Source organism: Lissotriton helveticus, chromosome 3_1, assembly GCF_964261635.1.
Source record: "Lissotriton helveticus chromosome 3_1, aLisHel1.1, whole genome shotgun sequence".
NCBI classification, from domain to species: Eukaryota; Metazoa; Chordata; class Amphibia; order Caudata; family Salamandridae; genus Lissotriton; species Lissotriton helveticus.
Genome location: NC_136061.1, coordinates 23,635,540 through 23,662,979, shown reverse-complemented (window position 1 = coordinate 23,662,979; position 27,440 = coordinate 23,635,540). Strand labels below are relative to the sequence as shown.

Sequence of the window (27,440 nt, the reverse complement as noted above, 5' to 3'; positions counted from 1 at the left end):
CTGAGACCGATGGATCCATTAATCGGGCTGAGACCGATGCATCCATTGATAGGGCTGAGACCGATGGATCCACTGATAGGGCTGAGACCGATGGATCCATTGATAGGGCTGAGACCGATGGATCCACTGATAGGGCTGAGACAGATGGATCCATTGATAGGACTGAGACAGATGAATCCACTGACCGGGCTGAGACCGATGGATCCATTGATAGGGCTGAAACAGATGGATTTATTGATAGGGCTGAGACAGACGGATCCATTGATAGGGCTGAGACAGATGGATCCATTGATAGGGCTGAGACAGATGGATCCACTGATCGGGCTGAGACAGATGGATCCACTGATCGGGCTGAGACAGATGGATCCACTGATAGGGCTGAGACAGACGGATCCACTGATAGGGCTGAGACAGACGGATCCATTGAAAGGGCTGAGACAGATGGATCCATTGATAGGGCTGAGACAGATGGATCCATAGGACTGAGACAGATGAATCCACTGATCAGGCTGAGACAGATGGATCCACTGATCGGGCTGAGACAGATGGATCCACTGATCGGGCTGAGACAGATGGATCCACTGATAGGGCTGAGACAGACAGATCCACTGATAGGGCTGAGACAGACGGATCCATTGAAAGGGCTGAGACAGATGGATCCATTGATCGGGCTGAGACAGATGGATCCACTGATAGGGCAGAGACAGATGGATCCACTGATAGGGCAGAGACAGACGGATCCACTGATAGGGCTGAGACAGACGGATCCACTGATAGGGCTGAGACAGACGGATCCATTGAAAGGGCTGAGACAGATGGATCCACTGATAGGGCTGAGACAGATGGATCCACTGATAGGGCTGAGACAGACGGATCCACTGATAGGGCTGAGACAGACGGATCCACTGATAGGGCTGAGACAGACGGATCCATTGATAGGGCTGAGACATATGGATCCACTGATCGGGCTGAGACAGATGGATCCACTGATAGGGCTGAGACAGATGGATCCACTGATAGGGCTGAGACAGACGGATCCACTGATAGGGCTGAGACAGACGGATCCATTGAAAGGGCTGAGACAGATGGATCCATTGATAGGGCTGAGACAGATGGATCCATAGGACTGAGACAGATGAATCCACTGATCAGGCTGAGACAGATGGATCCACTGATAGGACTGAGACTAATGGATCCCCTGATAGGGCTGAGACAGATGATCTATTGATAGGGCTGAGACAGATGGATCCATTGATAGGGCTGAGACTGATGGATCCATTGATAGGGCTGAGACAGACGGATCTATTGATAGGGCAGAGACAGACGGATCCATTGATAGGGCAGAGACAGATGGATCCACTGATAGGGCAGAGACAGATGGATCCACTGATAGGGCTGAGACTGATGGATCCATTGATAGGGCTGAGACAGACGGATCTATTGATAGGGCAGAGACAGATGGATCCATTGATAGGGCTGAGACAGATGGATCCACTGATAGGGCTGAGACAGATGGATCTATTGATAGGGCTGAGACTGATGGATCCACTGATAGGGCTGAGAAAGATGGATCTATTGATAGGGCTGAGACTGATGGATCCACTGATAGGGCAGAGACAGATGGATCTATTGATAGGGCTGAGACTGATGGATCCACTGATAGGGCTGAGAAAGATGGATCTATTGATAGGGCTGAGACTGATGGATCCATTGATAGGGCTGAGACAGATGGATCCACTGATAGGGCTGAGACAGATGGATCCACTGATAGGGCTGAGACAGATGGATCTATTGATAGGGCTGAGACTGATGGATCCACTGATAGGGCTGAGACAGATGGATCTATTGATAGGGCTGAGACTGATGGATCCACTGATAGGGCTGAGAAAGATGGATCTATTGATAGGGCTGAGACTGATGGATCCATTGATAGGGCTGAGACAGATGGATCCACTGATAGGGCTGAGACAGATGGATCTATTGATAGGGCTGAGACAGATGGATCCACTGATAGGGCTGAGACAGATGGATCTATTGATAGGGCTGAGACTGATGGATCCACTGATAGGGCTGAGAAAGATGGATCTATTGATAGGGCTGAGACAGATGGATCCACTGATAGGGCTGAGACAGATGGATCCACTGATAGGGCTGAGACAGATGGATCTATTGATAGGGCTGAGACTGATGGATCCACTGATAGGGCTGAGACTGATGGATCCATTGATAGGGCTGAGACAGATGGATCCACTGATAGGGCTGAGACAGATGGATCTATTGATAGGGCTGAGACAGATGGATCCACTGATAGGGCTGAGACAGATGGATCTATTGATAGGGCTGAGACTGATGGATCCACTGATAGGGCTGAGACAGATGGATCTATTGATAGGGCTGAGACTGATGGATCCACTGATAGGGCTGAGACCGATGGATCCATTGAGAGAGTTACAAAACCTGGATCCACAGAGAGCTCAGGAAGATGGATCCACTGATAGGGCTGAGAAAGATGGATACATCGATTGGGCTGGGAAAGGTGACTGCATTGAGAGGACTTGGGCTGAAGGATCGAAGTACAAGGAAAGACTGGTAGATCCCAGGGCTGGAAATGGGAAGCGGGTAAGGTGCACAGCACTGGGAGAGGAGATCAACCGATGGAAAGAGGGTCTGTGAGCAGCACCGGGAGAGGAGATCAACCGATGGAAAGAGGGTAAGGTGCACAGCACTGGGAGAGGAGATCAACCGATGGGAAGTGGGTCTGTGAGCAGCACCGGGAGAGGAGATCAACCGATGGAAAGAGGGTCTGTGAGCAGCACTGGGAGTGCGGAGGGGTAGAAGGATGCGCAACAGTAACAATGGATTCAAGGATGGGGAAAACCAAAACAAGTCCAACATAAACCCTGGATAAGATGGATCCTAATCTGGATCTGTTTCGACTGGTCACTGGCCGTTCTATATTCCAATGGACTTCGATTTCACAGCATTGATGCCCAAGTGGAAGAGATGGAGGAACAGAACTGGGGGTCTCAGTCCTGGCCAAACACTATTTTCTGAAGTCCAGAAACAAACAGGCCAACTTATCCGACACGTACATGGTAGAATGGATACTCACACTGCACACGCCAAGTGCGAGGAACAAGAAGATACTCACACTGCACATACCAAGTGAGAGTAACAAGGTGCCTGCCCCTTGACTGACCCCTCGGGAGCGGTTTCTTCATCCATCCATGTATTTTATATATAGGATGAGGCTCCTTTACTCCACGGGATTACGGTCTTCTGGATACCAGCGCTGTCCTTGGCAAGCTAGGGGAGACACTGTAGCAACCTAAAGAAGAGACGTTGAAAACCGAACAGGAGGGATACCAGCGGTCTCACAATGCTTCAGGGAGAGACGTCTCCCGTGCTACCAATGCTACCCTTGGAAGAGGGGTGAGACAGGTTTTTCAGGATTCAATGGGGGAGATACATAGGTTTCACAAGTGCTTCAAGAAGAGAGGTCTTCTGTGCTACCGACGCTACTGTTGGTAGGCAGAGAGGCAGATTTTTCACAATAAATAAGTTTAACTAGTGGTTCACCAAGAGGAGCTCGTTGGCTCTATCGTGGACGACCAGCTGTTCCCTTTTGGCCTGATCTGTGTTCATCAGAGATATCTGCAACAGGTGCTGGTTGGTCAAATAGACTGGGACAAACACCATCTGTGTGAAGACACGTATGGATGCTTGTGCATTTGCATACATTTGTGTTAATTTTCTGTAATAATTTAATGAGCGAGTGCCTCGCCTCGAAAGGACAGATTGTCCTTGGCTCTCAGCATTGCTCACGTGGGATTTAGACGGTGAAATATCTTCAACGTCACAGGGAGAGCTTGAACAGAACTGATTGTTCGTCCTAGAGCTGAAGAGAAACCTCAAAGGCTTTCCATGATTTAAAAGGGAAGAGATCTTCTCAACTCCAGAATCATTTCCAAGGCTCCTGGTGATGACCAAAGAGGGAGCGGTCTCCGTTGAAGGAGAGAAGTGTTGCTGATTCTTATTAAGGTGCTTGTGTACGAGGTGTCCGCCAATTGAAAAGCAGAGATATTCACAGTTTTTAGTGCGTCTCACAGTAGGTAAGGCCTACACCCTGCTAGGGCATGTCGTCCCAGCTCTCAGTCCAACGTCTCGTGCATCACGCAGTTGAATTTGATGTGGAACATCTCTTCCCACGGAACTTTCACCCATTGCACCAGCTCACGGAGCAGGTCTGGACACTCGGACCGTAGATGCCAGATGGTTTCCCTTTGTGTGGTCTGAGGAGAGAAGAAAGTAACAAACACTTACTCAACTGCTGAGAGGCGACACACTAAAAGATGCACAAAACCTCAGCATCGCTTAATGAGAACGTCTTTAAATTCAAACAGTCAAATCATTGTAAATAAATTAGACAACACTGGTTACCTTGTAGGAAACTGTTCTTTCAGGCAAAGGGCATGACCGATGTAAGAGTGGGTGAGAGACAGAGGGTGAGAGAGAGTGTGTGTGGTTTCATTTTTTTCATGGATGCGTCAACATAAAGTCAGTGTGGCCTGAGGAGGCAGAAACGATAAGGCGGCTTCTGTAAGGAAACAGGCTTTTTGGGGGTTTCACTCCCACCTTTTGCCCCCAGTTTGATTACTAGACACTGGTATAATGGCTCTGAGATGCTCAGAGTCCTGTTAATTAGGACTCAGTGCCTGTGATCCGACCCATAGAATCATACATCTTTCATTGGCTTGTCCTCAATTGGCATAATTCAACTTACTTCTAAGTCCCTAGTATACGGTACAAGGGTTACCCAGGCCTGTAAGTTGAAGTGTCTCTTCTGGACTGCAGCACTAGTTCTGCCACCACAAGAACACCCTGGCTACAAGTCCACCACCACGGACTGGAAGGCCAATTTAAAACTGCTGACTCGGCATTGCCATTTAAGGTAATGACAAAGCCCAAATCTCCCTTTTTAAAACATATAAGTCACTTAACAAGCCCTAAGGCAGGGGGCTCTGTGTTAAAAAGTAGAACATGTACTTTACATTTTTAACAGTAAAAACCCCGCACTGTTGCTTTAACTGTGGAAGGGCTATCAGCCTGATTGGAAAAAACAGAGAGGGACTTCCAACGTTGGTACTGTAAGGAATCAAAAGAATCAGTGCATTAAATCGGAGTTAATGGTTAAATTGAGATTAATGTCACTGGTGGGCAAAGTGCAACTTTAGAAGCCGCCACGTTTGTTGCCTAAGGTTTCCAGTGCCCGTTTATGTTGCACACCAGGGGCCGTATTATACACTTTGCCCTGGGGGCGAAAGTGTGGACTGTGCCCGCTTTGTGTGCCCCCGGGACACATTGCCATTGCAGGAGGGGCCCAGACACTTGTAAAACTCCTTCTGTAATATTGATAGGGTTGGCACACATGTAGCGCCAGCGTAATCATGAGGGTGCGCCCTCGTGTGCATGGGGGTATGGACCCATGCAAGCAAGGGAATCATTTTGTCTCTGCACCCGCGCCGTTTTATGGTCACAAACCTGCCCATAAGAGGTGGACTGAAAGAGCGCCACTAAAAAGTCTCGCATTTTCAGTGTGCCTCCTAAAGGCAGTCGCTCGGAGGGAAAAAGGGGGTTCTATGAACCTACCAGATATCCCCATGCAGGTGGGGGCAGTCACTCACTTCACTCGCCTGCAAGGGGTTCTCTCTCCCCTCTTCAAAGTGCAGCTGGCATGCCCCCTGCACTATGAAACACAAAGCGTCTTCCAAGCAGTCTCAGTACACTGACCAGTGCTAGATGCATGGCGACGTTCAAGCCTCTGTATTGGAGACGTCTGGGCTCTTGTGGACTGGCAAAAGAAACACTTGATGAGCGGAATGCGGGACAATGAAAACATTCACCCCCAGTCACAAGGCTCTGGGTTAAATCCATCATTCTTTTGCTCACCACACCACCCCAGTTTAGACCCAGCCATATGCAAATCAGTCTTGACCCTGTTCCTTGTGGGAACAGTCCAGACCGAACTACCAGGCCAGGTCCTCCCTGGACTGGAAACCAGCATCCTGGGACCGGTTTCAGGGCATCACCCTTCATCAGCCAGGCTAGCTTGAATCCAGTGGTGTAGTGAGCATGGGACCCACGTCTGGGCATACCCTTCCCACTTAGGGTGACATATGTAAAAGAAACAATTGATGGACGGAATGCAGGACAATGAAAACATTCACCCCCAGTCACAAGGATCTGGGTTGAATCCATCATCCTTTTGCTCACCACACCACCCCAGTTTGGACCCAGCCATCTACAAATCAGTCTTGACCCTGTTCCTTGTGGGAACAGGCCAGCCCGAAATGCCAAGCCTTTTGGACTTGCAGCTTTTTTCGGCTCCCCCAGCTGTCTCTTTTCTGTGCCTCGTCTTGTAAGTGCCTATTTTGCCTTATATCCCCTTTGTAAGCCTCTTTTTGCCTATTTCGGTCTTCTCTTTGTGCCTCTGCCTTTCTTTCTCTGCCACTTTTTGTGTTCTCTTTTCCTATTTCTCTGCAGTTTTGCATTGCTCTCCCACCCTTCCCACCCTTGCAACACTCCTCATGAGCACTAACCTTCTGGGACCTCCTGCACGAACTCTCTCCTGACCACTAATTCTTACGTAACATGGTTTAACCCGGCATCTGCCCCAGACAAACCATTGGCCAGCCCACCCTGGCAAAGATCACAAGATAAAAGAGAACCAAGAAACCCAGAGGTAGATTTGCCAACAGCTATCATGAGGAATTCAACAGCTCCTTCACCTCAGCCGACTTAAGCAGCTGGCTGTAGTACATCGTGCCTTCCGCCTCTACCATCCCCCCGCTGGTCTGACCACACCATACCTTTAACACCTTAAAAAAACACCCATAAGAGCTCCCCTGAACTAGAGGGTTTGAGTCCACACTGGTGGCCACCAATGTGAGGGACCCTATGATGAAGCATGCCCCCTTAGGGTGGGTGGGGGTCGCCATCCTGAAAAGGGAAGACTCTTCTAGATCTACCTCACTATCACATTTCAGTTTCTGCAGTAGGTGTCTTCCAACAGTACTCTTGGTCATAGTGGAATACATCGACTTTAATACATCACATGCCCAAACCTGGGAGTAGCACTACTCTGCTGCAGCCCTGGCCCAGGCCCAATTTTAGCTCAAAACTCGCGGACTTCATTGCCACTCTGGCCCTCACATCCAACTCCTAAATCCTGCGTGGATACCTCAACCTGCTCCTGGAGGACCTGACTGGCCCCAAATCCACCACTGGAAGACCTCAGCATCTTGGGACTCACCCACCGCGTGTACGACCCCACCATCATGGCCGGACACTTCCTCACCCCAGTCTTCACCAACTTCTCCAACATCACGTTAGACAAACCCACCTCTCACTTGGAAGGACCTTTTACTCCCTCGTCTGCTGCAGTTTGCATCTACCCAATCAACCCAGACCTGTGAACATCCAGACTTCAGAATACCACTGGAACAAAATCCCCAAGGATATTTGGATGTTTATACTTGAATCTCAACTTTCTTCCCACTATGCCTAAAGTACACCATCACAACCATCAACTCGTGGATTACCTTCTTCGCAGAGACCAGGAACCCTCTAAAATTATTCACCACTACTCCCTCTGAGCCACAGGCCAGCTGGTAAACAAAGGACCTCTAACTCCGAAAGTGCCCTTGCAAGCAGCTGGAGCGACGATGACGTCACTCCCATGACAACGCAGGTAAAGACTCCTACAAAGCGGCCCTCGGATCTACCACCAGACCCTCACGACTACCAAGCGCTCCACTCTTACCGAGTGGATTCACAATAGCTCCAACTCCACCAAAAAACCTTCTCTATCATGAAAAGAATTCAGATCCCCCGAGCCAGACAGAACCACAACTATAACCACCTCTAAATAGGTTTTGGACCCAAGTATACAATTACTTCTCAAGAAAAATGAAAAACATATGCATTAACTTTAACCCCCCTCCCCCCGACTTGCCCTCTCCACTCTGGACAACCTCTACTCCACAAACAACAACTCCCAGAAGACCTACACTACTGGCCAGCCATCTCTTCCACAGAAACCTCCAGCACCATGTGCTCCATCCACTCGGAAGCCCTCACGGATCCATGCCAACACGAAGTCCTCAAGCTCTTCTGCACATTTCTCACTCTGATACTCAACCCATCTCTCACTACCACCACTACCCAGACCCCTGGAAACACAACACCTTCCGACCACCCATCAAAAAAACCTGACCTTTTGAACATGGCCAACTACATGCCCATCATCCTCCTCCTTAACCCAGCCAAGGCACTGGAGGAGCTAATTAACACCCACCCAACCAACCATATCAACACAAACCAACACCTAGACCCCTCTCACAATCTGGCTTCAAACCCAACCACAGCAAGCACACAGCCCTCACAGCAGCCACCAATGGCATCCACCTCACTATGCACAAAGGTCACAAAGCACCCTCCTTCTACTTGACCTCTCAGCAGCATTCAACATCCTCTTCCATCCCATCCTAATCAAACGGCTCTTCTAGGTTGGACTTCGAGGCTCCGAGCTACTATGGATCAGCTCATTCCTCTCTGGACACACCCTATCAGCCAGCCTAGCTCCCAACTCATCTGGAGAAGCCTTGGGGGTGCTGAGCTGCAGGTTCCCCCCTCAAGGCTTCTCCCTCAGCACTACCCTTTTCAATGCTTATCTGCCCCTCCCCCCACCCCACACACACACCAGCATCATCAACACCAAGGGGAGGATGGATTTAGGGTTTGGCAGAGGGGTGGAGTTCAGACTTTGGGAGAGGAGTTAGGGCTTAGGGTTGAAGCGGTAGGAGGTACACCGAGGCCTCCAGTGCTCTAAAGCTTACGCCCAAGCTCAGCACAGACGTTACCTCTAGGACGTACACAGAGGCCTCCAGTGCTACTAAGCTTACACCCAAGCTCAGCACAGACGTTACCTCTAGGACGTACACCGAGGCCTCCAGTGCTACTAAGCTTACACCCAAGCTCAGCACAGACGTTACCTCTAGGACGTACACCAAGGCCTCCAGTGCTCCTAAGCTTACACCCAAGCTCAGCATAGACGTTACCCCTAGGACATACACAGAGGCCTCCAGTGCTCCTAAGCTTACACCCAAGCTCAGCACAGACGTTACCTCTAGGACGTACACCGAGGCCTACAGTGCTCCTAAGCTTACACTCAAGCTCAGCACAGACGTTACCTCTAGGACATACACCGAGGCCTCCAGTGCTCTAAAGCTTACGCCCAAGCTCAGCACAGACGTTACCTCTAGGACGTACACAGAGGCCTCCAGTGCTACTAAGCTTACACCCAAGCTCAGCACAGACGTTACCTCTAGGACGTACACCGAGGCCTCCAGTGCTACTAAGCTTACACCCAAGCTCAGCACAGACGTTACCTCTAGGACGTACACCAAGGCCTCCAGTGCTACTAAGCTTACACCCAAGCTCAGCATAGACGTTACCCCTAGGACATACAAAGAGGCCTCCAGTGCTCCTAAGCTTACACCCAAGCTCAGCACAGACGTTACCTCTAGGACGTACACAGAGGCCTACACTGCTCCTAAGCTTACACCCAAGCTCAGCACAGACGTTACCTCTAGGACGTACACCGAGGCCTCCAGTGCTCCTAAGCTTACACCCAAGCTCAGCACAGACGTTACCTCTAGGACGTACACCGAGGCCTCCAGTGCTTCTAAGCTTACACCCAAGCTCAGCATAGACGTTACCCCTAGGACATACACAGAGGCCTCCAGTGCTCCTAAGCTTACAAGCTCAGCACAGACGTTACCTCTAGGACGTAAACCGAACCTCCAGTGCTCCTACGCTTACACCCAAGCTCAGCACAGACGTTACCTCTAGGACGTACACTGAGGCCTCCAGTGCTCCTAAGCTTACACCCAAGCTCAGCACAGACGTTACCTCTAGGACGTAGACCGAAGCTTCCAGTGCTCTAAAGCTTACACCCAAGCTCAGCACAGACGTTACCTCTAGGACGTACACCGAGGCCTCCAGTGCTCTAAAGCTTACACTCAAGCTCGGCACAGACGTTACCTCTAGGACGTACACCGAGGCCTCCAGTGCTCCTAAGCTTACACTCATGCTCAGCACAGACGTTACCTCTAGGACGTACACCGAGGCCTCCAGTGCTCCTAAGCTTACACCCAAGCTCAGCACAGACGTTACCTCTAGGACGTACACCGAGGCCTCCAGTGCTCTAAAGCTTACACTCAAGCTAGGCACAGACGTTACCTCTAGGACGTACACCGAGGCCTCCAGTGCTCCTAAGCTTACACTCAAGCTCAGCATAGACGTTACCTCTAGGACGTACACCGAGGCCTCCAGTGCTCCTAAGCTTACACCCAAGCTCAGCACAGACGTTACCTCTAGGACGTACACCGAGGCCTCCAGTGCTCCTAAGCTTACACCCAAGCTCAGCACAGACGTTACCTCTAGGACGTACACCGAGGCCTACAGTGCTCCTAAGCTTACACTCAAGCTCAGCACAGACGTTACCTCTAGGACATACACCGAGGCCTTCAGTGCTCTTAAGCTTACACCCAAGCTCAGCACAGACGTCACCTCTAGGACATACACCGAGGCCTCCAGTGCTCCTAAGCTTACAACCAAGCTCAGCACAGACGTTACCTCTAGGACATACACCGAGGCCTCCAGTGCTCCTAAGCTTACACCCAAGCTCAGCAAAGACGTTACCTCTAGGACATACACCGAGGCATCCAGTGCTCCTAAGCTTACACCCAAGCTCAGCATAGACGTTACCTCTAGGACGTACACCGAGGCCTCCAGTGCTCCTAAGCTTACACCCAAGCTCAGCATAGACGTTACCTCTAGGACGTACACCGAGGCCTCCAGTGCTCCTAAGCTTACACTCAAGCTCGGCACAGACGTTACCTCTAGGACGTACACCGAGGCATCCAGTGCTCCTAAGCTTACACCCAAGCTCAGCACAGACGTTACCTCTAGGACGTACACCGAGGCCTCCAGTGCTCCTAAGCTGACACCCAAGCTCAGCATAGACGTTACCTCTAGGACGTACACCGAGGCCTCCAGTGCTCCTAAGCTTACACTCAAGCTCGGCACAGACGTTACCTCTAGGACGTACACCAAGGCCTCCAGTGCTCTAAAGCTTACACCCAAGCTCAGCACAGACGTTACCTCTAGGACATACACCGAGGCCTCCAGTGCTCCTAAGCTTACACCCAAGCTCAGCACAGACGTTACCTCTAGAACATACACCGAGGCCTCCAGTGCTCCTAAGCTTACACCCAAGCTCAGCACAGACGTGACCTCTAGGACATACACCGAGGCCTCCAGTGCTCCTAAGCTTACACCCAAGCTCAGCACAGACGTTACCTCTAGGACGTACACCGAGGCCTCCAGTGCTCCTAAGCTTACACCCAAGCTCAGCACAGACGTTACCTCTAGGACATACACCGAGGCCTCCATTGCTCTAAAGCTTACACCCAAGCTCAGCACAGACGTTACCTCTAGGACATACACAAAGGCCTCCAGTGCTCCTAAGCTTACACCCAAGCTCAGCACAGGAGTTACCTCTAGGACGTAGACCGAGGCCTCCAGTGCTCTAAAGCTTACACTCAAGCTCAGCACAGACGTTACCTCTAGAACATACACCGAGGCCTCCAGTGCTCTAAAGCTTACACCCAAGCTCAGCACAGATGTTACCTCTAGGACGTACACAGAGGCCTCCAGTGCTCCTAAGCTTACACCCAAGCTCAGCATAGACGTTACCTCTAGAACATACACCGAGGCCTCCAGTGCTCCTAAGCTTATTCTCAAGCTCAGCATAGACGTTACCTCTAGGACGTACACCGAGGCCTCCAGTGCTCCTAAGCTTACACCCAAGCTCGGCACAGACATTACCTCTAGGACGTACACCAAGGCCACCAGTGCTCCTAAGCTTACACCCAAGCTCAGCACAGACGTTACCTGTGGGACATACACCGAGTCCTCCAGTGCTCCTAAGCTTACACTCAAGCTCAGCAAAGACGTTACCTCTAGGACGTACACCAAAGCCTCCAGTGCTCCAAAGCTTACACTCAAGCTCAGCACAGACGTTACCTCTAGGACATACACCGAGGCCTCCAGTGCTCCTAAGCTTACACCCAAGCTCAGCACAGACGTTACCTCTAGGACGTACACCGAGGCCTCCAGTGCTCCTAAGCTTACACCCAAGCACCGCAAAGACGTGACCTCTAGGACGTACACCGAGGCCTCCAGTGCTCCTAAGCTTACACCCAAGCTCAGCATAGACGTTACCCCTAGGACATACACAGAGGCCTCCAGTGCTCCTAAGCTTGCACCCAAGCTCAGCACAGACGTTACCTCTAGGACGTACACCGAGGCCTCCAGTGCTCCTAAGCTCACACCCAAGCTCAGCACAGACGTTACCTCTAGGATGTACACCGAGGCCTCCAGTGCTCTTAAGCTTACACCCAAGCTCAGCATAGACGTTACCTCTAGGACATACACCGAGTCCTCCAGTGCTCCTAAGCTTACACCCAAGCTCAGCACAGACGTTACCTCGAGGACGTACACCGAGGCCTCCAGTGCTCCTAAGCTTACACCCAAGCTCAGCACAGACGTTACCTCTAGGACGTAGACCGAGGCCTCCAGTGCTCTAAAGCTTACACTCAAGCTCGGCACAGACGTTTCCTCTAGGACGTACACCGAGGCCTCCAGTGCTCTTAAGCTTACACCCAAGCTCAGCACAGACGTTACCTCTAGGACGTAGACCGAGGCCTCCAGTGCTCTAAAGCTTACACTCAAGCTCAGCACAGACGTTACCTCTAGGACGTACACCGAGGCCTCCAGTGCTCCTAAGCTTACACCCAAGCTCAGCACAGACGTTACCTCTAGGACGTACACCGAGGCCTCCAGTGCTCCTAAGCTTACACCCAAGCTCAGCACAGACGTTACCTCGAGGACGTACACCATAGCCTCCAGTGCTCTAAAGCTTACACTCAAGCTCAGCACAGACGTGACCTCTAGGACGTACACCGAGGCCTCCAGTGCTCTTAAGCTTACACCCAAGCTCAGCATAGACGTTACCTCTAGGACATACACCGAGGCCTCCAGTGCTCTTAAGCTTACACCCAAGCTCAGCACAGACGTTACCTCTAGGACATACACCGAGGCCTCCAGTGCTCCTAAGCTTACACCCAAGCTCAGCACAGACGTTACCTCTAGGACGTACACCGAGGCCTCCAGTGCTCTTAAGCTTACACCCAAGCTCAGCACAGACGTTACCTCTAGGACGTACACCAAGGCCTCCAGTGCTCCTAAGCTTACACCCAAGCTCAGCACAGACATTACCTCTAGAACGTACACCAAGGCCTCCAGTGCTCTAAAGCTTACACCCAAGCTCAGCACAGACGTTACCTCTAGGACGTACACCGAGGCCTCCAGTGCTCCTAAGCTTACACCCAAGCTCAGCACAGACGTTACCTCTAGGACGTACACCGAGGCCTCCAGTGCTCCTAAGCTTACACCCAAGCTCAGCACAGACGTTACCTCTAGGACATACACCGAGGCTCTTAAGCTTACACCCAAGCTCAGCACAGACGTTACCTCTAGGACGTACACCAAGGCCTCCAGTGCTCCTAAGCTTACACCCAAGCTCAGCACAGACATTACCTCTAGGACGTACACCAAGGCCTCCAGTGCTCTAAAGCTTACACCCAAGCTCAGCACAGACATTACCTCTAGGACATACACAGAGGCCTCCAGTGCTCCTAAGCTTACACCCAAGCTCAGCACAGACGTTACCTCTAGGACGTACACCGAGGCCTCCAGTGCTCCTAAGCTTACACCCAAGCTCAGCACAGACGTTACCTCTAGGACGTACACCGAGGCCTCCAGTGCTCCTAAGCTTACACCCAAGCTCAGCACAGACGTTACCTCTAGGACATACACCGAGGCCTCCAGTGCTCCTAAGCTTACACCCAAGCTCAGCACAGACGTTACCTGTGGGACATACACCGAGGCATCCAGTGCTCCTAAGCTTACACCCAAGCTCAGCACAGACGTTACCTCTAGGACATACACCAAGGCCTCCAGTGCTCCTAAGCTTACACCCAAGCTCAGCACAGACGTTACCTCTAGGACATACACAGAGGCCTCCAGTGCTTCTAAGCTTACACCCAAGCTCAGCACAGACGTTACCTGTGGGACATACACCGAGGCATCCAGTGCTCCTAAGCTTACACCCAAGCTCAGCACAGACGTGACCTTTAGGACATACACCGAGGCCTCCAGTGCTCCTAAGCTTACACCCAAGCTCAGCACAGACGTTACCTCTAGGACGTACACCGAGGCCTCCAGTGCTCCTAAGCTTACACCCAAGCTCAGCACAGACGTTACCTCTAGGACATACACCGAGGCCTCCATTGCTCTAAAGCTTACACCCAAGCTCAGCACAGACGTTACCTCTAGGACATACACAGAGGCCTCCAGTGCTCCTAAGCTTACACCCAAGCTCAGCACAGGAGTTACCTCTAGGACGTAGACCGAGGCCTCCAGTGCTCTAAAGCTTACACTCAAGCTCAGCACAGACGTTACCTCTAGAACATACACCGAGGCCTCCAGTGCTCTAAAGCTTACACCCAAGCTCAGCACAGACGTTACCTCTAGGACGTACACAGAGGCCTCCAGTGCTCCTAAGCTTACACCCAAACTCAGCACAGACGTTACCTCTAGGACGTACACCGAGGCCTCCAGTGCTCCTAAGCTTACACCCAAGCTCAGCATAGACGTTACCTCTAGAACATACACCGAGGCCTCCAGTGCTCCTAAGCTTACACCCAAGCTCAGCACAGACGTTACCTCTAGGACGTACACCGAGGCCTCCAGTGCTCCTAAGCTTACACTCAAGCTCAGCATAGACGTTACCTCTAGGACGTACACCGAGGCCTCCAGTGCTCCTAAGCTTACACCCAAGCTCGGCACAGACATTACCTCTAGGACGTACACCAAGGCCACCAGTGCTCCTAAGCTTACACCCAAGCTCAGCACAGACGTTACCTGTGGGACATACACAGAGGCCTCAGTGCTCTAAAGCTTACACTCAAGCTCAGCACAGACGTTACCTCTAGGAGGTACACCGAGTCCTCCAGTGCTCCTAAGCTTACACTCAAGCTCAGCAAAGACGTTACCGCTAGGACGTACACCAAAGCCTCCAGTGATCCTAAGCTTACAGCCAAGCTCAGCACAGACGTTACCTCTAGGACGTACACCAAAGCCTCCAGTGCTCTAAAGCTTACACTCAAGCTCAGCACAGACGTTACCTCTAGGACATACACCGAGGCCTCCAGTGCTCCTAAGCTTACACCCAAGCTCAGCACAGACGTTACCTCTAGGACGTACACCGAGGCCTCCAGTGCTCCTAAGCTTACACCCAAGCACCGCAAAGACGTGACCTCTAGGACGTACACCGAGGCCTCCAGTGCTCCTAAGCTTACACCCAAGCTCAGCATAGACGTTACCCCTAGGACATACACAGAGGCCTCCAGTGCTCCTAAGCTTACACCCAAGCTCAGCACAGACGTTACCTCTAGGACGTACACCGAGGCCTCCAGTGCTCTAAAGCTTACACTCAAGCTCAGCACAGACGTTACCTCTAGGACGTACACCGAGGCCTCCAGTGCTCCTAAGCTTACACCCAAGCTCAGCACAGACGTTACCTGTGGGACGTACACCAAGGCCTCCAGTGCTCCTAAGCTTACACCCAAGCTCAGCACAGACGTTACCTCTAGGACGTACACCAAGGCCTCCAGTGCTCCTAAGCTTACATTCAAGCTCAGCACAGGAGTTACCTCTAGGACGTACACCGAGGCCTCTAGTGCTCCTAAGCTTACAACCAAGCTCAGCACAGACGTTACCTCTAGGACGTACACCGAGGCCTCCAGTGCTGCTAAGCTTACAACCAAGCTCAGCACAGACGTTACCTCTAGGACGTACACCGAGGCCTCAGTGCTCCTAAGGTTACACCCAAGCTCAGCACAGACGTTACCTCAAGGACATACACCGAGGCCTCCAGTGCTCTAAAGCTTACACCCAAGCTCAGCACAGACGTTACCTCTAGGACGTACACCGAGGCCTCCAGTGCTCCTAAGCTTACAACCAAGCTCAGCATAGACGTTACCTCTAGGACATACACCAAGGCCTCCAGTGCTCCTAAGCTTACACCCAAGCTCAGCACAGACGTTACCTCTAGGACGTACACCGAGGCCTCCAGTGCTCCTAAGCTTACACCCAAGCTCAGCACAGACGTTACCTCTAGGACGTACACCGAGGCCTCCAGTGCTCCTAAGCTTACACCCAAGCTCAGCACAGACGTTACCTCTAGGACGTACACCAAGGCCTCCAGTGCTCCTAAGCTTACACCCAAGCTCAGCACAGACGTTACCTCTAGGACGTACACCGAGGCCTCCAGTGCTCCTAAGCTTACACCCAAGCTCAGCACAGACGTTACCTCTAGGACGTACACCGAGGCCTCCGGTGCTCCTAAGCTTACACCCAAGCTCAGCACAGACGTTACCTCTAGGACGTACACCGAGGCCTCCAGTGCTCCTAAGCTTACACCCAAGCTCAGCACAGACGTTACCTCTAGGACGTACACCGAGGCCTCCAGTGCTCTTAAGCTTACTCTCAAGCTCAGCACAGACATTACCTCTAGGACGTACACCAAGGCCTCCAGTGCTCTAAAGCTTACACCCAAGCTCAGCACAGACGTTACCTCTAGGACATACACCGAGGCCTCCAGTGCTCCTAAGCTTACCCCCAAGCTCAGCACAGACGTTACCTCTAGGACGTACACCGAGACCTCCAGTGCTCCTAAGCTTACACCCAAGCTCAGCACAGACGTTACCTCTAGGACGTACACCGTGGCCTACAGTGCTCCTAAGCTTACACCCAAGCTCAGCACAGACGTTACCTCTAGGACATACACCGAGGCCTCCAGTGCTCCTAAGCTTACACCCAAGCTCAGCATAGACGTTACCTCTAGGACGTACACCAAGACCCCCAGTGCTCCTAAGCTTACACCCAAGCTCAGCACAGACGTTACCTCTAGGACGTACACCAAGGCCTCCAGTGCTCCTAAGCTTACACCCAAGCTCAGCACAGACGTTACCTCTAGGACGTACACCGAGGCCTCCAGTGCTCCTAAGCTTACACCCAAGCTCAGCACAGACGTTACCTCTAGGACGTACACCGAGGCCTCCAGTGCTCCTAAGCTCACACCCAAGCTCAGCACTGGCGTTACCTCTAGGACATACACCGAGGCCTCCAGTGCTCCTAAGCTTACACCCAAGCTCAGCACAGACGTTACCTCTAGGACGTACACTGAGGCCTCCAGTGCTCCTAAGCTTACACCCACGCTCAGCACAGACGTTACCTCTAGGACGTACACCAAGACCCCCAGTGCTCCTAAGCTTACACCCAAGCTCAGCACAGACGTTACCTCTAGGATGTACACCGAGGCCTCCAGTGCTCCTAAGCTTACACCCAAGCTCAGCACAGACGTTACCTCTAGGACGTACCCCAAGGCCTCCAGTGCTCCTAAGCTTACACTCAAGCTTAGCACAGACGTTACCTCTAGGACGTACACCAAGGCCCCCAGTGCTCCTAAGCTTACACCCAAGCTCAGCACAGATGTTACCTCTAGGACGTACACCGAGGCCTCCAGTGCTCCTAAGCTTACACCCAAGCTCAGCACAGACGTTACCTCTAGGACATACACCGAGGCCTCCAGTGCTCCTAAGCTTACACCCAAGCTCAGCACAGACGTTACCTCTAGGACATACACCGAGGCCTCCAGTGCTCCTAAGCTTACACCCAAGCTCAGCACAGACGTTACCTCTAGGACGTACACCGAGGCCTCCAGTGCTCTAAAGCTTACACCCAAGCTCAGCATAGACGTTACCTCTAGGACGTACACCGAGGCCTCCAGTGCTCTAAAGCTTACACTCAAGCTCAGCACAGACGTTACCTCTAGGACATACACCGAGGCCTCCAGTGCTCCTAAGCTTACACCCAAGCTCAGCACACATGTTGGCTAGGATTTACACCAAAGCCCCCTGGGTTCTAAATGTTAGATTGAAGCTTGGCACAGACGTTACCTCTAGGATGTACACCGAGGCCTCCAGTGCTCCTAAGCTCACACCCAAGCTCAGCACTGGCGTTACCTCTAGGACATACACCGAGGCCTCCAGTGCTCCTAAGCTTACACCCAAGCTCAGCACAGACGTTACCTCTAGGACGTACACTGAGGCCTCCAGTGCTCCTAAGCTTACACCCACGCTCAGCACAGACGTTACCTCTAGGACGTACACCAAGACCCCCAGTGCTCCTAAGCTTACACCCAAGCTCAGCACAGACGTTACCTCTAGGATGTACACCGAGGCCTCCAGTGCTCCTAAGCTTACACCCAAGCTCAGCACAGACGTTACCTCTAGGACGTACCCCAAGGCCTCCAGTGCTCCTAAGCTTACACTCAAGCTTAGCACAGACGTTACCTCTAGGACGTACACCAAGGCCCCCAGTGCTCCTAAGCTTACACCCAAGCTCAGCACAGATGTTACCTCTAGGACGTACACCGAGGCCTCCAGTGCTCCTAAGCTTACACCCAAGCTCAGCACAGACGTTACCTCTAGGACATACACCGAGGCCTCCAGTGCTCCTAAGCTTACACCCAAGCTCAGCACAGACGTTACCTCTAGGACATACACCGAGGCCTCCAGTGCTCCTAAGCTTACACCCAAGCTCAGCACAGACGTTACCTCTAGGACGTACACCGAGGCCTCCAGTGCTCTAAAGCTTACACCCAAGCTCAGCATAGACGTTACCTCTAGGACGTACACCGAGGCCTCCAGTGCTCTAAAGCTTACACTCAAGCTCAGCACAGACGTTACCTCTAGGACATACACCGAGGCCTCCAGTGCTCCTAAGCTTACACCCAAGCTCAGCACACATGTTGGCTAGGATTTACACCAAAGCCCCCTGGGTTCTAAATGTTAGATTGAAGCTTGGCACAGATGTTAGCTTTAAGATGCGCATCGAGGTCTGCATTGCTCTAAATCATAGGCTGAAATCTGGGAGATAAGCCAAGGCCTCAAGTGATGGTGCGCTTACCAAGGCCTCCATCGCAATGGAGATTTAGCCAATGAATGTGCTCCACCACTTAAGCCCAAGCGCCCCAAGCTTTTGTTTTATGAGCAGAAACAAACATTCTTTGAAGCAGAAGCCTGGATTCATATCCGAGCCTGTGCGCTGCAGCAACCTAAGCCACGGAAAGCTCTGAATAGAAGAGCGAGACTCAACTCCGCAATACTGACCTCGTCGTACAGCCTGATCTGCAGGTGGCAATCAGCATTCCGGAAGACATGCAGAGAACTGATGCAGCTGATTGGCTGCTTGTCCTTTAAGCAGGCTTCGCCGCCACAGGGATCAATGTCCTGGCTGCCTGCATCAGACGGGTGTGGCGGAGAATACATCCATTGGTGGGTCTCCTCCAGCAGGTACAAGGTGGTGCCGGTGACTATCAGGGTGAAGGGTGACCCCGCGAGCACGCCCTGGATCATGGCATTGGCAAGTGCCATGCCCGGTGCCCGGGGAGAGGCAGCGCCGACACAGGTACAGTCCACACCTTTAGACTCCGCGGACGGACAGCTTTCAGGGACTGCAGGCGAGCCGATGCTTTCTGTAGAAGAAAGAAACACTCTTTTAGAAGATGGCTGCCTTCGCTTCAGTGGAGCCTGAGCAGCGGGTGCGGGGAAGGGAAGAGGGTGCTCTCAATTCTGGAAAAGAACAGGGTGGTGAAGCTTAGGGGTCAAATGCACAAGTTCAGCTGCGTATACATGATCGCGTGGGGCATTACAGGTCAGGAGTAAGGTGCACTCTTACAGTAGTGTCTGTGCACGTTGGCGAGTGGTTGCGATACCGCGGTGGAATGGAATGTGGTGCTTCAGGCACTAAGAGAGGTTCCTTGGTGAAGGGGTGTGTCCGTATTTGGAGGTGTTGCAGCTCCGGGAAGAGGAGCACTGATCAAGCAGTGCATGTGCACAGTACTGGGAGATAATGAAGTGTTGCAGGCCACAAACCGACCACTCCGATTGGTGAGCCTGGGCCCGCGGGGAAGCCTCGTTCCAGGGTCCTTGGTTGGTGCTCTAACCAGCCCAGGAGGGATCCCAGCCACTGTGGTGATAGATGGTATGTTATATCTTAGTCAGATTTGTAGAGAACACGACTGCCTGGGAGGGTATCTGGAGCAGGTTCATACGTCAGTACTCCCTTTAAGCGACTGTATTGTAGACGCCCTCACTTAAGACCCTTGGGGACAAGACTATCCACTCACGATCATGCAATTGATAGCCCATAGATCAGAGCACTGGGACGATGGTGGCTCAGCAGCGGACTAAAGGGATGGCCTCAGCAGTGGTCTAACGTGGTGGCCTCAGCAGCGGAGTAATGTGGTGGCCTCAGCAGTGGACTAACAAGGTGGCCTCAGCAGTGGACTAACAGGGCGGCCTCAGCAGTGGACTAACAGGGCGGCCTCAGCAGTGGAATAACGGGGCGGCCTCAGCAGTGGAATAACGGGGTGGCCTCAGCAGTGGAATAACGTGGTGGCCTCAGCAGTGGTCTAACGTGGTGGCCTCAGCAGTGGTCTAACGTGGTGGCCTCAGCAGCGGAGTAATGTGGTGGCCTCAGCAGTGGAATAACAAGGTGGCCTCAGCAGTGGACTAACGGGGCGGCCTCAGCAGTGGAATAACGGGGCGGCCTCAGCAGTGGAATAACGTGGCGGCCTCAGCAGTGGAATAACGAGGCGGCCTCAGCAGTGGAATAATGTGGCGGCATCAGCAGTGGAATAACAAGGTGGCCTCAGCCGCGGACTAACATGGTGGCCTCAGCAGTGGACTAACAAGGTGGCCTCAGCAGTGGACTAACAGGGCGGCCTCAGCAGTGGAATAACGGGGCGGCCTCAGCAGTGGAATAACGGGGTGGCCTCAGCAGTGGAATAACGTGGCGGCCTCAGCAGTGGAATAACGAGGCGGCCTCAGCAGTGGAATAACGTGGCGGCATCAGCAGTGGAATAACGTGGCGGCATCAGCAGTGGAATAACGTGGCGGCCTCAGCAGTGGAATAACGTGGCGGCCTCAGCAGTGGAATAACGTGGCGGCATCAGCAGTGGAATAACGTGGTGGCCTCAGCAGTGGAATAACGAGGCGGCCTCAGCAGTGGAATAACGAGGCGGCCTCAGCAGTGGAATAACGTGGCGGCATCAGCAGTGGAATAACGTGGTGGCATCAGCAGTGGAATAACAAGGCGGCCTCAGCAGTGGAATAACGTGGCGGCCTCAGCAGTGGAATAACGTGGCGGCATCAGCCGTGGAATAACGTAGCGGCATCAGCCGTGGAATAACGAGGAGGCCTCAGCAGTGGAATAACGTGGCGGCATCAGCAGTGGAATAACATGGCGGCATCAGCCGTGGAATAATGTGGCGGCATCAGCAGTGGAATAACGTGGCGGCATCAGCAGTGGAATAACGTGGCGGCATCAGCAGTGGAATAACAAGGTGGCCTCAGCCGCGGACTAACATGGTGGCCTCAGCAGTGGACTAACAAGGTGGCCTCAGCAGTGGACTAACAGGGCGGCCTCAGCAGTGGAATAACGGGGCGGCCTCAGCAGTGGAATAACGGGGTGGCCTCAGCAGTGGAATAACGTGGCGGCCTCAGCAGTGGAATAACGAGGCGGCCTCAGCAGTGGAATAACGTGGCGGCATCAGCAGTGGAATAACGTGGCGGCATCAGCAGTGGAATAACGTGGCGGCCTCAGCAGTGGAATAACGTGGCGGCATCAGCAGTGGAATAACGTGGTGGCCTCAGCAGTGGAATAACGAGGCGGCCTCAGCAGTGGAATAACGAGGCGGCCTCAGCAGTGGAATAACGTGGCGGCATTAGCAGTGGAATAACGTGGCGGCATCAGCAGTGGAATAACGTGGCGGCATCAGCAGTGGAATAACGTGGCGGCATCAGCAGTGGAATAACGTGGTGGCCTCAGCAGTGGAATAACGAGGCGGCCTCAGCAGTGGAATAACGTGGCGGCATCAGCCGTGGAATAACGTGGCGGCATCAGCCGTGGAATAACGAGGCGGCCTCAGCAGTGGAATAACGTGGCGGCATCAGCAGTGGAATAACGTGGCGGCATCAGCCGTGGAATAATGTGGCGGCATCAGCAGTGGAATAACGTGGCGGCATCAGCAGTGGAATAACGTGGCGGCCTCAGCAGCAGAAGAATGTGGTGGCCTCAGCAGCAGAAGAATGTGGTGGCCTCAGCAGCGGAAGAACTTGGTGGCCTCAGCAGCGGAAGAACGTGGTGGCCTCAGCAGCGGAAGAACGTGGTGGCCTCAGCAGCGGAAGAACGTGGTGGCCTCAGCAGCGGAAGAACGTGGTGGCCTCAGCAGCGGAAGAACGTGGTGGCCTCAGCAGCGGAAAAACGTGGTGGCCTCAGCAGCGGAAGAACGTGGTGGCCTCAGCAGCGGAAGAACGTGGTGGCCTCAGCAGCGGAAGAACGTGGTGGCCTCAGCAGCGGAAGAACGTGGTGGCCTCAGCAGCGGAAGAACGTGGTGGCCTCAGCAGCGGAAGAACGTGGTGGCCTCAGCAGCGGAAGAACGTGGTGGCCTCAGCAGCGGAAGAACGTGGTGGCCTCAGCAGCGGAAGAACGTGGTGGCCTCAGCAGCGGAAGAACGTGGTGGCCTCAGCAGCGGAAGAACGTGGTGGCCTCAGCAGCGGAAGAACGTGGTGGCCTCAGCAGCGGAAGAACGTGGTGGCCTCAGCAGCGGAAGAACGTGGTGGCCTCAGCAGCGGAAGAACGTGGTGGCCTCAGCAGCGGAAGAACATATTGGGCTCAGTAGTGGAATACCAAGGTGTGTACATTTCTTGTACGAGTCATGATTATGGAGTATTTGGGTAATGTTCATGGCAAGAGATGCGTGAGAGTTCTAGAGGAGAAAGAATCAGTTGTGTTCTGCATCTTCGCTCAAAGCCAGCCATTTGGTATCTTCTTGGAACAATAAAACTGGTCCACGACTTAAGACTCTGTGTGGCTAACTACTCGTGGTTATCTCAAGTGTCGTCCTTAACCTCTGTACCACGTATATATGGGGGCCAGAAGGGCGGCCATGACTGAGCTCCATACAAGTGGTATAGGCTGTTTGACGCCAGACTGGGTCCTAAAGATTTGGAGACCCCCATCGCCCTGAAAAGGATCTCGTCCTGGATCCACCACCCAGTGCGCACAGTCTGCGCACATCTCACACAAACTCCCTGAAAGAGGAGACAAAGGAGCCTGGTACACGGATTCTGAGTCGGTCCTTATTAAAAGGGACATTGTAAACTGTGCTGCTTACTGTCTAAAACCAGGTAGGAGCACTCGTTTATACCAGGTTTACCGTGTGTGATTGGGGCTGATGGCAGAGCATGGCACGAGTGACGTGAGCTGGTCTTACCTTAGTTGATGTGGGCAGGACTCCGGTGATAATGGCCAATATTACCGTGGACGAGGAGAAGAGATGGACAGCGTCACCAGGGTAGGACTGTTAAGTCTAACTGTAACAGATGAATGCAACAAACGGTTTAATTTGAGTAATGTTAGCAGGTCGAGTGACAATGGTAGATCGTACTGTGGTTGACCTGACAGGTATAACTGGGAATTTTGTGGCAGGTCAGACTCTGAGTGACGTGGTAAGTCTTACGGTGGGTGACGTGGCAGGTCCTAATGTGGCTGACATGGCAGGTCCTACTCTGGGTGACGTGGCAGGTCCTACTATGGGTGACGTGGCAGGTCCTACTCTGGGTGACGTGGCAGGTCCTAATGTGGCTGACATGGCAGGTCCTACTCTGGGTGACGTGGTAGGTTTCACGGTGGGTGACGTGGCAGGTCCTACTCTGGGTGACGTGGCAGGTCTTACCTTGAGCAATGTGCACCAGCAGGTAGAAGTAGTGTGGAGACACTCGGAGGTTGGGTGGTTCTTCGGTGACCAGCAGTTCTCCCAGGACCGGCCTGTGGACAAGAGGTGTGGTTACTTCTCACTTCAGAAACTGCACTAACTGACCTAGATGGACGCCCTCCATCAACCTTACTGTTGGGAAAGAATGATTGCAGAATCCCTGAGGGGTTGTCCTACAGAAGCATCTGTGGAACCCGGGAAAAGGTACCCCGCCAGCACCATGATACACATGCCCTTGGCAACAGACCCAGGAACACGATACACACCCCCCTCTCCCGGGCACATGATGTAGTACCCTTTACCCCCCCCTCAAACCTCCCCCACACATCTCTGCTGCAGCACCACAGGAAGAAGCAACTGCTACAATACATAGCTAGTGGCCTAAATTTGATCCTGCTTCTCCAGACCCGGTTTCAGTGCAAGGACTGTGACCGTCTCATAACAGAAAGTGTGTCGCATCTGCACTTCCCAATCACAAGGCTACAGGCAATGACCCCTTGCCTCATAATACTGGAGACAATGCCCCCAACCCACCTCTCCAACATCCCTCCAGTGTGAAAGGGCTGCACCATCCAATGTTACACATTCACCCACCTCCCCCTTCAGTCTACAAAGGCCACGCCTTTCTACTACTGGGCAGTGCACGAAGCTCCCCAAGAACAGCTCCCATTCAGAGCAAGAGATAACAACTCTGCATCTACAATGAACCGCAACACTCACATCAGCTCCCAACCACCACAGTCGGTGCCACCGCTGCAGCCACGACCACCACTACCACCCATCACTGCCGCCACCGCCACCACCACCACCACCACCGCAAGTGCCGCTGCTACCACCACTACTCCAGGGCAGAGGTAGAGACAGGTCTGCAACTACTGACGCTGGATGTGGTGGGCCGTGTTACCAGTCCTATCACTGCTAGCCCTCCACCAGCACAGGGGAAGCAGGTGTTCGGTACTGGGTATTTACACGCAGTTTTAATCCCGGTGACCCCGTTCCATCTTCCTCTGGGCGAGTGGCTGTAGCAGCAGACAAAGGAGGAACAGTGGCACCGACTTCACATTGCTTTGCTCTTCAATGACGCATCATGACCCGACATCCACCTTTATCACTAACCCCACCCGGCCACCACGCCCCAGCCTCCCTCTCCAGGGCCAGTACCAGAGCCTGTGCTGACGCGTCACCCGCTCCTTGATCTCCTGCCTGAACCGCAGCCGGTGCTGGAGCGGTAAGTCTTCCAAGATATCTGCAGAAGAAAAGAAAGAGTATGAGCAAACACGCCAGAACCAAAACAATAAAGAACTAATAGCACATGATGCAATAATAACATTGTTGACTTATAGGGAATTAACATTGTAGGAAAGTAGGATATGCTCCTATGGGTACCCCCACTTTTTGCCTGGTGCTATGCTGTTTCTGACTAGTCTCACTGGGATCCTGCGAATCAGTACGTCAGTCGCTGTGCACCTAGAAAACTCCTGCTGCTCCAGGTCTTGTCGTCCTGCCCGTCTGCTCCAACGTCCGTGCCTATGATCCATACAGGAACCTTCCAAGTCCTGTGGACCTCCAAGACACCTGAAGTGAAGGAGTCACTTCACCGCATATGCAGGCACCACAACTAAGCTGACCGGTCTGCTGATCCTGGGCTCCCACGGACTCCAAAAGGCTTAGCAACACAGGTGGTGGTTCATCACATCCCTCGAGTTTGAGGCCAGTATCCCTCGTCGGAGCCGCAGAAACCAAACCCCTGTGCACTGCAGTTGAATCAGCGCCACAAATGAGGCGGCTTTTTGGTGCCCTCCTTCACCCCCACCAAACATCTCAACCCTGAGGAAGACCCCATAGTAAGGTGGAAATCAACCTACGTCTATCAGGGGTCGAAACGTCGACTTTTACATCTTCGCCTATCCATGAACAACAAATTAGTGTTACTGTGTTCTGTTGGCTAGGTGTACAATTGTTTTCTTATGTGGCTTAAGTAAATATGCTTATGTGACGTCAACTATGCATTTTTTGTGACCACACTGGACCTTTGAAAACTTTCCACTAAACCCTAATCCTCACAAAAAAACACCTACCTACCCCCATATAATATGTTGTGATGAGGATGTGATTAAATAACATAATTTATTAATCAATTGTGCAATTGTTTTCACTCCTGATCAAGTATAAAGCATTGTCTGTGCTCTCTAAATGTACATACTGTGACCACATTCCCTGAAACATTGAATACCCAGGTCCCAGTACTTTTGGGTTTACCCTTTTATGTAATGTAGGGAGTTGGAAGCAACAAATGGCCGTGCTCAGCGTGGGGTTGGCTGCCTGTGGTGTGGGGGGGGGGGGGGATGGGAGGGGGCTGCAGGGGTTGGCCACAGGGTTGTGCATTGCGAGGAATTAGCTTTACATATGGAAATATAATATTTCTTTACATTTGAAAAATCCTAGAAATTCACTGAAAAAACCTAAAGGTTAAAGTAACATAGTTAGGTGTGAATAAGAGATGTTTTTGGTTTAAGAAAATGTAAAAATTCACTGAAAAAAAATGAAAAGTTAAACTAACGTCATAGTTAGGTGAATATGACGGAAACAACATTTATGTTGTGAACTCAAAAAACACAGAAATTCAGCAGTTATATTTAGTTAGAAGAGCTAACTATAATTTGCGTCCCCGCTATGCATTGCTTATGACGTCACATGACATCACTCATGACATGCTAAATGACGTCATTTATGACATCACTGATCCCCTCGTTGAAGAAATCATCCAAGCTTCTTTTGTACACACTACTCCATAAACTAGCATGGCAGTAGAGGCCTGAAAGTAAGTACAAAAAAGCTCAGAATAATATGAAGCATCACTAATGCCATCACAGATACAACTCCCTTGGGTTTAGAGAGCATGGGTTATATGCAACGTTGACCCTATACCATAAACTTCACAAGCAGCGTAGTCCGCATTAACAATCAACCACAGATATATTGTAAACCCTCATTTGCACACGGTGTTCAATCTGTACACAACGGTTAAAGCCAAGTTTCTCAAGATACTCAACGTCTGTTCCAAAATGAATGTCCTGCTACGGACAGATTTTATCTGCATCGAACCCGTTACAGTCACAAAAACCTACATTGAGTTGAAATTGATATGAGTAGAAAAGTGGGCACTGTAAACAGTGTTTACTCTATGGAGAGAGTTTACTCTCTACAACACTGTAAAACTTCTGAGTCAAACGTATCTACTAAGAAGAGTGCACACTCTATGCAACACTTGTCAAAAAAGACAGTATTGACTTAAAATAACCAAAGTCTGGAGGTGCAGACGATCATACTACCAGCAGCCTTCATA

At 52.0% G+C, this 27,440-nt stretch overlaps 1 protein-coding gene across 1 annotated transcript in view; it reads right to left on the bottom strand.

The window, feature by feature from the left end:
* Nucleotides 1–2,528: 2,528 nt before the first annotated feature.
* The window catches only part of STK11IP (serine/threonine kinase 11 interacting protein), a 291,281-nt gene continuing 266,369 nt past the window's right edge, over nucleotides 2,529–27,440 (bottom strand). The window contains exons 23-27 of the mRNA XM_078683491.1: nucleotides 25,256–25,340; nucleotides 24,056–24,147; nucleotides 19,425–19,789; nucleotides 2,772–4,292; nucleotides 2,529–2,634 (exon numbers count right to left, since the gene is read on the bottom strand). Of these exons, the coding sequence (XP_078539617.1) occupies nucleotides 4,152–4,292; nucleotides 19,425–19,789; nucleotides 24,056–24,147; nucleotides 25,256–25,340 (683 nt within the window). The 3' untranslated portion in view covers nucleotides 2,529–2,634; nucleotides 2,772–4,151. The remainder of the gene's footprint in view (nucleotides 2,635–2,771; nucleotides 4,293–19,424; nucleotides 19,790–24,055; nucleotides 24,148–25,255; nucleotides 25,341–27,440) is intronic.